Source organism: Ammospiza caudacuta, chromosome 3 (genome assembly GCF_027887145.1).
Source record: "Ammospiza caudacuta isolate bAmmCau1 chromosome 3, bAmmCau1.pri, whole genome shotgun sequence".
NCBI lineage: Eukaryota > Metazoa > Chordata > Aves > Passeriformes > Passerellidae > Ammospiza > Ammospiza caudacuta.
The window spans coordinates 119,198,754-119,210,670 of NC_080595.1; the positions used below are offsets into that span (position 1 = coordinate 119,198,754).

Consider the following 11,917-nt stretch of genomic DNA (forward strand, 5'->3'; position numbering starts at 1 on the left):
CACAGTGCTGCTGACTGTAGTGCAGTAACATTGTGCTAAAGTGGCTGCACTTCCAGAGGCCCATGGAAATCCTTGGTCTCTTATGTAGTAGTTTGTGCAGATGGAGACAATACACAGTCTTTGGTTTTGACTTGCAGGTATGACTCTTAAATTTAATATTTTAGACAAGAATAAAGGGGGATAGGATTCTTGATTTTGGCTGTTGTTTGATTTGGGGTTACCAGCAGAACATCCTAAATATAAGTTTCAAATTAATATGTAAGTGCATTATTTGCTTCACTGCATCTGTTATCCAACACTGAGTTGCTGTGCCTTGTTAATAAGGGCCTGAGGAGGATGTGTGGATGTTGAGGGCAGTGATAGAGAAAACAGTGTGTTATGAGTCAATGCTGGTTCTTGTGCAGTTAAAGCACAAATGGCAAGGAGCAGCCACGCAGCCCCTCTTCCTTCTGCCAATGGCACATGTTTGGGTAACAGAGCATTTGTTACCCTGCTGAGTGACTTATAGACGTGTATCAATCATGTATTGGGGATGTTGTCCCTCAATCCCAAGGTATCCAGAGTGCATCTGTTGTCAGAGGTGACAGAGATGACCTCTGGGCTCTGTGTAACCATCTGCTTTCCTGAATGGAGCATCAGATATGGGCTGGGCCCAAACGGCGGCATAGTGACCTCTCTGAATCTCTTTGCCACAAGGTTTGACCAGGTGCGAGGTGGTTTCTGTGTGCTGCTCCATGATGTGTGCTGGATGTAGGGGTTTTGTGTGTGTCCAGTCTCAGGGGCACTGCACTGTGTTTGGTGAGCTTTCTCATATTTCTGGGCAGTTATTCTCAAGGTTTGAACTCTGTGTTCTACAATGCTGTCAGAGCACATTAGCTTTCATGTGAGAGATTTCAGGATTTCAGCTTGTTTTAAAGTAAAATGAAGAGGCCACAGGTTCAGAACATCCTTCAGTGTTTGTATAGGACTATTGTTGCAGCGTGTTTCCTATAAAATCTTTCATGTGGATGCTCTGGTTTAGGAGTAGGGCAGCTCACTTCTGGAAACCCATTAAATTTTCCTGGGGCCATTTGATAAAACAGCCCTCCTAAATCATACCACTCACTGAATCAGCTCTGGGCTGGGGGCTGGTGTCAGATACTGAGATGATCTCTTGGTGAAGAGGCACAGAACAACTGCCTTTAGTCAAGTACTAGAACACACACAAAATCAAGATTGTCTTTGACATATGCAGGATCTGAGCATTTTTCACCCCTCCTTATTAAGGCATTTTCACACTCTGAAAAGCATAAAGACTTTAACCTTTTCATATTCACCTGCAGCTGTGCAAGTTAATGTAGTTTCTGCTGTGAAATGAAGGTGAAAGTTTCCTATTGTGAAATACAAAATGTACTTCTGCTTTTTCAATCAGGTGATGAAGTTTATTGAAAAAAGGCAAAATGCATCTAAGTGAGTACATTCTACTGAGTTGTGCTTTTCTGGGATCGTTGTGGGAAAATTGCAAAATTCTAAAAAGCTTCTCTGAATGCTTTCTAGTTGGTTTTTTCAGCCTTGTTACAAATTTTATGTGGAAAAGGGCATAGAATGGATAAACTAGATTTTCTTTACATACATAAAAATAAAGCCTGCTTATCACAGTCCTGCTTTTCTTGTCTTCCATTAGACTATTGTTTTCTCTCACACACTGTTCAAATACACAGCAATGTATTAATTTTTTAAAGATTTTGCACTACTAACTGTCTGGCAAATTGATGCCTTCAACTCATGAGATTACATGCTTCTTAGTTACAAAATTCACACAGGAGATTTTCAGGCATGCCCATAAATCTCATTACTGTTTGGGAGAAGCTTTTCTCATCTGTTATAGAATAATCATGTCAGTTGCTATTGTATGCTGGTAATAATCTAGTCAGAACAGGACCTTGTGCTTAACTAATTTTTCCTTATTGTTGTTTGGGGGTAACTTCTTACCAGGTATGTTATTATTGACACACCAGGGCAAATTGAGGTATTCACTTGGTCAGCATCAGGAACCATCATAACGGAGGCTTTGGTAAGTGCTTTTGGCATGGCTGGACAATGAAGCTGTGTGAATGACCTGGCTGTTGAGCAGTGAGTTTCTAATCAAACTGTCTCTGACTTGGTGTTCCCAGGCCTCCTCTTTCCCTTCCGTTGTTGTCTATGTGATGGACACCTCTCGCAGTACCAACCCCATCACCTTCATGTCCAACATGCTCTATGCCTGCAGGTAAGAAAGGCTGGAAATGCAGCCCATCTGCTTCAATTGCTGTCTCTCTTTAATAGTTACTTTTGAGGGGAATCATGGAATAGTTTGGGTTCAAAGGGACCTTCAAAGGCCCTCTAGTCCATGCTCTCTTCCATGGGCAGGGACACCTTCCACTGGACCACGTTGGTCCATCCAGCCTGGCCTTGGACACTTCCAGGGATGGGGAACCACAGCTTCCTGTGCAGTGTGCTCCAATATCTCTCTGCTGTCATCATGAAAAATTTTGTCAGTGTGTCTCTTTCAGCTGAAAATCATCATTCCTTGTCCTGTCCCTAGAAGCCTTGGTAAAGACTCACTCTCCATTTTTCTTATAAACCTCTTTGTATACTGCAAAGCTGCAATAAAGCTTCCCTGAAGCCTTTCCCAGGCTGAACAATCCCAACTCTCTGGCCTGCCTGCATAGGAGTTTGCTCTGATGGTCTCCATGGCCTCCTGTGGGCCCACGGTACTGCTCCATGTCTTTGTTGTACCCTGGTTTCCAGAGCTGGATGCAGAGCTCCAGGTGGGATGACAACAGAGGGAAAAGGGAGACTTACCTTACTCACCCTGCTGCCCATGCTGCTACTGGTGCAGGCCAGGGTGTCTCAGATCCACTCCATCTATTGCCTTGGTTATTCTCTTTGTGATTTTCTCATTAAAAAAGCAGAATAAATTAGGTGCCAATGGACATATGGAGGTCATTGGCTCAAAACTCCCGCTGAAGGCATTAAATAATCTGTGAGACCTCAGTGTGGTGAATGCTGGTTACAAAAGTTTAACATTGCCTGTTGCTTATAAACACATTTATCTAAGATGTACCGAGATAGTCTAGCTTAAGTTTCTTCTTGTAAACACATATTTTCTTATTCTGTTTTTTAATGTTATTGATACTTCAAGAGATTTTTCAAGATTTGTTTTGAGTTCAGCATAGCAACGAGATCTTGGTTTATTGTATTCTTTCTCATACATTAATATATCTCTTTTCTTTCATGTTAAATCAGGGACTAAATATCTATAGAATGATCATCATAACTAGAGCTGTCATAATTCATGGTAAATGTTGGTAAAAGGTTTTCAAAAACCCTTGCAATCTTTGTATCAAGATCAGGAGCTGTGTCACTATAATAGTGTGCAAAATATGTCTTGCTGCATGCTGCATTTTCTGACGTTAGTTTGAGCAAAAGGTGAACACGTATACAGTATAATAAGTGTGTGAGCTCTTCTGTTGAGGTAGTTTTTCTTTTTAGATGTCCTGTGTTATTTGAATTCATTGCTCAGTTCACGATCTCTCAGAACCTGAGGTCTGAGTCAAATGCAAAATGCAAATGTAATTAAAAACTGGGATCTGAGAGACATAGAAAATGGTAACCAAAATCAACTGTGTGTGTCAGAGGTTTTCTGTCTCACAGATGTGTGCTTACATCTTGGGGAAGCCTATTTGTTCAAAGATGGTAAGCAGGACCTGGGTGAAAATTACATTCTGATTGCTGCAGAGGAAAATAATTTTCTTTTGATGTCAAATGTATTCAGTCTTGCATAAGTCTTGTCTGCCTTATGCTTAACATGCTTTCTATTCTAGTGGGTTTTAAATTGATGTTAAACTTTCATTTTGTGTCTCCCTGCCCAGTATCCTGTACAAGACAAAGCTACCTTTCATCGTGGTTATGAACAAAGTAAGTCAAAGCTCTGATTTCCATTTCCTAGTGGGACATTGTTCTGCTCAGCTTCTTTGGTGTGGTGTCTTTGTTTTATCACAATAATGGGTTTTTCTAGAAAAGAGAGACTGGGAGGGGGCTGCAGGCTGACAACCAAATCTAAGAGAGGCACAAGTATAACCAGGGATGGGCAGTTGCACCCAAAACAGAGCACCATCACTTTGAAGCACGTTTGGGACCTCAGGCCTGGGCTATAGGGACACTTAACCCTGTAAGGTAAGAGGGTGCTCTTACACACCCTCTTTGCACATGGAATTTGGCTTTGTTACTGTCAGCAGCAGGCTTGTGACCCACATGGGTGGGTTGAGGAAGGAGTCCCACGTATTGCACCAGGCAAAACTCAGCAGAAGGCGTTTGTTTGATCCAGTGTTTGCTGGGAGGCAGAAGCCAGTCTAGAGATACACATCCACTGCCATGTAGGGCACTTTTAAAGGAGTGCTTCTGAGTTTAACGGCTCAAAACATAATCAAACACAATCATTTCAGATATTGAAAGGATCCCGGTAGGTTGTTGGTGTGGGTGCTGCTACCCACAGACATCATCGGTACTTGTGTTTGTATCCCCAGCACGGCAGGCTCTCTGCACACACACAGACAGACACACACACACACACACACACACACACAGGCTCTCTGCACACACACACACACACACACACACACACACACACAGCTCCCACAGCTGTGCCTTTCCTGTGCCATTTTAGTGTCTGCTGTGCCCCAGCTCCACCTTCTGCCCAGTGACCCAAACCCTCTTTTGGGACCTGCTTACTTACTGAGCAAGGTTTTGTATCTGTTTTCTCTCTAACTTTAGACAGTAATTTTAGATAAGCTTCTAAGATTTTGGGGTTTTTTTTCCATAGAAAAAGGCACAAGGTAGGAAAATCATTCTCTCTTAAGAAAATACATGTTTTGAAAGACTGAAAGTTGGGCTTGATCATTAGGAAAGGTAGGCCTGAGGCATAGGATTCATAACTTCAAACCTCATTTTAATTTAATGTTTGCCTTTGCTAAAGAGTAAAGGCAACAGCATTTTAAGGATTTTTAACAAAATGTAATTAAGTTTAGTTTTTTTTAATTGACTCTTGATTAGAATGGAAGAATCCTGGGCAACTTATAGATGTGCAGATTTTAGAATTTTAAGATGTGCAAAGGGAAAAAAAAAACAATTTGTAGAGGTTATTTTATTTTATTTATAGAATTTGAAGTACTCAGGCTTTGGCCCTTGGGGGATTCAGTTCTGTCTTGAATCTTGTGAGTAATGCTAGGCAATACTTCATCTTTCTCCTTCCTATTGGTGCAGGGAAATGAAGCATACCAGAGTTTTAGGCACCTCAGATTGTGCTGAGGGTGGATATGCCTGAGGCAAGGTGTTGATGAAACTTTTGAATAGACTGTTTGCACACGAGTCCATGTAGAATTCTGGGGCCATCTCACCTGTTTGTGTCTATTGTTGTGCACTGAGTTTGGGTTGTAAGCTCCTTGGGTCGGAGCACAGCTGGCACTTACAGAGCCCCCATCACTGGGCTGCTGCCCACCTGCTCCCCCAGCTCCCAGGCAATCAGGAAAGCTTGGGATTTCAGTGGGGCTGCTCCTGCCTGGCCTCAGTCATACAGTCTGCCATTTACACTGTAAGCTTTATTGTAGAATGTGCAGTGTTTGAATGCTCCTTTGCAGTAAGTCGTAGAAGGCTTTAGATCTGTGATTGTTCCCTTTAACAGTCATTGCCTTCTTAAACCTGAGCAGTTGTTTGTCTTCTCTCCAGATATTCATTTGATAAAAACAGAACTTGCGAAACTCCAGACCAGGGCTGAGTATTTTGAAAATATTAACATTTTGAAAATAAGCTTAACATGGGCTTTTTAATATTTGTCCACTTAACAGCCTATGGCTAAGATTATTACTGGTGAACATTTTCCCTTCTCCTTCCAGACTGACATAATCGACCACAGTTTCGCAGTGGAATGGATGCAGGACTTTGAGACTTTTCAGGATGCCCTGAACCAAGAGACCTCCTATGTCAGTAACCTGACTCGTTCCATGAGTTTAGTATTGGATGAATTTTACAGCTCCCTGAAGGTAAGAATCTTGGTTTTGTTTATTACCTCTCATCAAAGCCTGGAGATGAGAAAGCTCAAGAATAGTGTTTTTGATGTAAGGTGGGAGTAGAGTGTGAGGAAGTCAAAAGGCAGACTGTTCACTGCTGCTCAGGGAAAGGAAAAGAGGCAATAGACACAAAGTGAAATACAGGAAACTGTGTTTGAGCAGAGGAGGAGAAAATGACTTCATTTTTACTGATTGAGCACTGGAACAGACAGTGCAGAGAAATTGTGAAGTCTCCAACCTTGGAGACAGACCAAGTTATGAGGCAACCTGTTCTAGGTAATTCTGCTTTTTGGGCAGAGAAGTTGTACTAGATTATCTCCAGAGGTGTCACCCAATCCTGCCCATTCTGTGCTTCTGTAAAGGGTCTTTGCACGGCTCTTTTGAGCTGTAGTCTGTTGATGAGCCATGTTAGGATTTCCTGATTTGAACACAGTTACTGCAGTAACTTGTCATGCTGAGTGGCAGCCCTGAATAATTCAATATTGTGATTAATCATGAGAAGAAAGCCAAGATAGGCTGGTGAGAGGCAGCATTCTTTGTTGCAGCATTTCCTGTCTGAGGTAATTTTCCTTGTTTAGAAAGTGTCTCGTGCAGTTGAGTGATTTAGTACACAGGAAGAATGGAAAGAATCTCAAACCCAAACACCCTCTCCCCCCTGCGCCCCCATACTTGCTTGGCCAAAAAGAAGTTGGGTTTTTTTTCTCACTTAACCAGGTTTTGAGAAGACAAAGGAATCCAGTTCCTCAGGAAACCCTGTGCATTGTAGGCTGTTACTGTTCCCATAGTCTGTGCAAAAGGTTTCAGCTAATTGTGTTTGTCATTAGCTTTTACTAAAGAAAAAGCAACCTTTCTTGGCTTTATGGGTGTTTAAAGAAAGACAATGAAAATAAGTGATTCTATTCACAAAGATAACAATAACAACAACAACAATAATAATAATGTAGCCAGACGTAATGTACATGTTCTATGTGGAACAAAATACAGAGAGCATTGTAGTGGTGCCATATACAGAATTAAAGTGTTCCTTATTTGTTAATTAGGTCCTCTTTCTCTGCATGACTGGAGAGCAGGTCATGTGGTGATTGTAGCATAGACTGCAGCTTGTACTTCAGTGCAGGGGAAGTAGAAATATTAACATATGTCAGCAAATAGTAATACTTAAACTCCTTTGGAGAGCTGTCTCACGTTTGCTGTATTAATGACCAAGTGCAAGGCTGTATTGCAAAAAGTCTTCCATTTGTTAGGGAGTAGTTGAGACTGTCTTGCTTTCAAAAAAGAGGAAGAATTTTTGTTAGAAGATGGTCGATTCTGGCTAGTAATAGTGCTAATGAAATGTGGTTTTAGATAATTGATTTACCACAGACAGAACAAATGGCCAGATGTGTAATGATAGACAAGCCCAAGTTAGGAAGGAGTTGTGCATGTTCAATGTATTGCTGCAGTAACTGATTGAATTCTCCACCCCACACTCTGGGGTTGGACTGCGTGGCCAAGTGTGATGTGGCTAAATACAAAGTATTATATGGGTCAGTTGTTGATTTTGCTACTTCTAGTACACTGATACACACTAACTACTTATAACCTAGGTGCAGATTGGATTATTAACAGTCAACAAGTAAGTCACAGAAAGACCTGACTTTCTCTTGAAACGCCCAACTTGTCAAAAAAAATCAAACTCCCTTCCCCAAAGAAACACCCCCCAAAAATACTGCAACAACTCACCAAACAGAAAACCAGCACCACCCAAAAGACAGAGGCAACAAACATGAGCAGCAAGCGGGCAAGGAATTTGAAAGCAGGATGGAGAGAAGCAGAAGTGGTACTGCACATTCTTGTGCCGCTCATGATTAAATAGCTATTGTTGGGTTTAGACTGATAATAATTTGTTAGTTTTTGTGGTTTTTTGTTAGAGAGTGGTTCAGTTTCTCTAGTTGTGTGTGGTTTCTCTTGCAGGTGGTCGGTGTTTCTGCAGTGCTTGGCACAGGACTGGAGGAGTTTTTTACCCAGCTTTCTAAAGCTGTGGATGAATACGAGCGGTAAGGCCACAGTCAGCCCATGAGCACTTCCTGAAGGGTCTGATCTGCAGCTCCTTTGGTTTGAGGAGAACACTTCAGGGAACATTTCCTGAAGGTTCTGATCTGCAGCTCCTTTCGTTTGAAGGACTCTGCACCTTCCTTAGCCAAGGTAGTTTAGGGTTTCTGATAAATTTCAAGCATCAGCATAGAAAGTGGCAGTGTAAAGGAAATATTCAGAGATGAATTTTTGTGTTTGCTGTTCTGTGAAAGAGCAAAAGCTATCTGTGCCATTAAATATGTGAAGGAATATTTTTTCTCTAATTCTGTACAGCGATCAAGGTTTGAACTCTTGCTGTTTCAGTGAAGTATGTTCACTTATTTTGCATCCATTGGTTTCAGAATCCAAATCTGGGTAAAAAATACTGTTAGTCCTTCTGAAATGTCTCTCAAACATGAAAGCCTCGAGAAAACTTTTTTTGGGGTAGAAGGAAGCCTCTGAGATGATCCTTATTTAATATAAATCATGTGTTGGTTCAGACTGAATGCACTGTGTCTTTTCAGAGAGTATCGTCCAGAATATGAGCGCCTGAGAAAAACACTGGTAAGTGGTTTTGGCTGTTGTGTGCCTGGACAGAGTGTCTTGAGGTCACTTTAATGCACACAAGTGCCTTTATGCTGAGGGAGTCTAACATTTCATTTAGTAGTCATACTCAGTGTGGGAAAAACCCCTGTCCTGAAGAAGTCTGCTCTCTGCTTTTTTCCCCTAGATGTGGTGGAGCATATCTTTACAAGAATAAAGATGTTTTATAAAGCACATATTGTTTGCTGCTTTAGTGCTAGTATTTAAGCTAATTGTGAGAAAATGATTGGGAAATAGTTTTGTATCTTCCATTCAGAAGGATAGAGAGTTCTTGAAAATAAATTCTCAAGTGATTTGTTGAGGCTTTCTTGTATCTTCCTGTGCCAGTGAAGTGTACTGGTTTGACTTAAGCAGTAACAGAGACTGATCTGCAGTGCCAGAATCAGTAGCTCTGCTCATTTGAGTCCTGGCTGTCCAAAGGACAGTTCTCTGCAGGCACAGCTGCACTGAGTTTGGCTTCCTGATGTTTCTGAAAATGTTCTACGAGTCTGCCATACTGGAGGGTGCTGTCTGTGTTTGTCAAAAGTTCTGTGTAACCTTAGTTGTGATGTGAGATCTGCTGAGTGACTTGCACTCTGGCTGGGGGGCAGATGCTGGGTTTGGGGGAGGTTATTTTCCTACTGATATTTAAAATGTTCTCAGAATCCACATGTAACACTTGATCTACAGGAGGAAGCTCAGGAGAAACAGAAGAAAGAGCAGCTGGAGCACTTGTGGAAGGACATGGGCAGTGTGTGCATGCAGAGCAGCACCCTGGCAGGTACCTCACCAGGAAGATCCAGTTCACTGCAGGAGTTTTCTGAAGAGTTTAGGTATTCCTGTCAGTCACAGGCATGCAGGAAACCCTGCTGTGCAGCTAAGGCAACAGACACTAAAAATAATGAGGGGCTGTAGAAGAGATGAAACAGATTAGAATATGGGAGAGCTGAGCTGTACGTGATGATGGAGTCTGTCCTGTGTCTTTGGGATCCATGACCCAGAGTAGGTGTTAATTGCTGTGTTTATGTGCAGATAAAAGTTGTCACTGTTAACAATACCTTACCTTTAGCAAGCTGGTTTGTGTACAACCATTTCTTTTCCCTTCAAGGATCTGGTGATGCTTCTGCAATGGGTCCCTCTGAGCTAATCCTCACACGAGGAACTCTCGATGAAGAGGAAGAAGAGAGGGACAGTGATACCGACGACATTGACCATGAAGGTAAGGGAATGAGGCCTGAAACTGCCCATTCTGTTAGGAAATGCCCTCTGCATTTCATTACCTGGGTGGACTGTAAAGAGAGCCTAGAAAACAAGCACACACTCAGTCACCTAAATACACGTGTCAGAATCCATAGCAGAAACCCAGCTGCAGTGTTTGGTCAGTGCTATCACTCTCCAGCCTCTGGGAGAGTTCAATTGTAAGTTTTCTGTGTAAGTAATTAATAGGTGTATGGCCCACATAAACCAGAGAGCTCCTTAGGCTTGAGGCATGCAGTGACCTCTGAACCTGACTCATGCCCAGCTGTTCTATCATCTCCTTCACCTTACAGTTTCTGCCCTGGCTGTGGCTTTTGCTGTGACTATGGTCTTGGAGCAATCTTCTAAGTTCTTAGAGGGTGATTTTTCTCTTCTATAGCTCACAGATTTAATCTTCATTCTTTTCCGTTGGTGTTTCGGATCACTTCTTTCCTTTGCCCTGTAGTGTAGGTGAAGGTCCAACGGATGTTTTGTGTTAATTATGACTATCCTGACTCCCTTTTGTCAGTAACAGAGGTAGAATAGTGCTGAACTGTCATTTCTTCCCCCAGTGACTGAGGAGAGTCATGAAGAACCAGCCTTCAGAAACTTCATGCAAGACATGCGGATGAAATGCCAGAGAAAAAGCAACCTGAATGAATGAGACCTTCACAGACAGAAGGTTTGGGAGGAACAGCATAAAGAAACTTGCACGGAGCCATGAGTGAAGACTTTTATTTGTGAACTTGCTTCCTCTGATAGATTTTTATTTCTCTTTCTGCAGTAACTGTTGGTCATGTGAGTTAAAGATCTCGGAGCCAACTGACTGCACAGTTTGCCATCTGCACTGTGGCTTCCTGAAGCTGAGGGAATCGGATAGCAGTTTCTTTTCCTCCAGATTCTTCAGATCTGTCTGTTGAGAGCTTAGATTGTGAGCTCTGGCAGGCAGCATTAGTATCTGCAGCACTAACTGGTCCCTAGAACGTGTTCCATTCACGTGTGCAGCCAGGTGTCTGCTGCAGCCAGGGCACAAGTGATGCTGTACTGAACTTTATCAATCTGCTCACTGTTTGATGGTTTGGTTTCTGTTAAATATATTTTATGTACTAACAAATGTGTGATAATAACAGACGGGAATTTCATTTTAAGCACTGTTCTAAAGTGAGATTTTTTCCCTGTCCTTGCAGCCCATCTGTATGGATGTGCAGCAAATGCTTCTTCATTACATTGTACAGACGTGGTACAGATTCCTCCCAGGAAAATCCTGAGCAAAGAAAGTTCCCAGGAAAGTAATAAAAAGTCTCTGGCTTGATTTGGCTGAGAACAGAAGTGCACATGGTTATGTACTGGCTGCATCTATCCCTAGGTTACTTAAAGCAGAGGCATTTCCATAGATGGGTGTTGACCTGGAATACACACAAGTGCTTAGAGACTGGCTAATACTTACTTTTCATGGTAGGCACTTGCAGTTTAGCAGTCTGGACCCTGAATCTCTGGGGTTTTCTCCTCCACACAAAGGGGTGGCCTCACTGGGTAGGTCTCTGAGTGCAAGTCTGGCACAGGTTGGCTAGCACCAATCCCAAATGGCTAGTGTGGAATAACCACTCTGCTTTAATTTATAAATCACTGCTTCTCTTAGTGGATAAACCCTTCAACTTTACTTCAATTTCACCAAGTTCTGAACTGTGGCCACTGTGTCCCTGGTGGAATTCTGTGTATGGTCCTATGGGAATGTTACCAAGGAACAATTCTGTGTATGGTCCTATGGAATGTTCACAAGGAACCACTCTGCCCTAACCTGTGACCGTAGCCCAGGGGTGACCTCGTCCCAACACCTCCAGCTGTGTCAGTGAGTCCTGACTGTGCCCATGCTGACCCATCACAGGTTCCTCTGCCTGCTGCCCTGGGGAGCATCCCTAAAGTGCCACCAAGAGAGGAGCTCCTGTGGGCACAGTGTCCTG

General features: G+C 42.5%; 1 protein-coding gene across 2 annotated transcripts in view; it reads left to right on the forward strand.

Annotated features, from left to right (window-relative positions):
- Positions 1-11,104, forward strand: part of GPN1 (GPN-loop GTPase 1) — a 12,970-nt gene extending 1,866 nt beyond the window's left edge. Inside the window, exons 4-15 of one of the 2 annotated variants that reach the window (XM_058801173.1) lie at positions 640-706; positions 1,412-1,449; positions 1,975-2,053; positions 2,154-2,248; positions 3,894-3,939; positions 5,913-6,059; positions 8,040-8,122; positions 8,663-8,702; positions 9,411-9,501; positions 9,829-9,939; positions 10,529-10,638; positions 10,741-11,104. In XM_058801173.1, coding sequence (XP_058657156.1) covers positions 640-706; positions 1,412-1,449; positions 1,975-2,053; positions 2,154-2,248; positions 3,894-3,939; positions 5,913-6,059; positions 8,040-8,122; positions 8,663-8,702; positions 9,411-9,501; positions 9,829-9,939; positions 10,529-10,620 — 889 coding nt within the window. In that variant the 3' untranslated portion in view covers positions 10,621-10,638; positions 10,741-11,104. Of the gene's footprint in view, positions 1-639; positions 707-1,411; positions 1,450-1,974; positions 2,054-2,153; positions 2,249-3,893; positions 3,940-5,912; positions 6,060-8,039; positions 8,123-8,662; positions 8,703-9,410; positions 9,502-9,828; positions 9,940-10,528 lie in introns of both variants that reach the window. The other variant, XM_058801172.1, reaches the window with a different exon arrangement.
- The last annotated feature ends 813 nt before the right edge of the window (positions 11,105-11,917 follow it).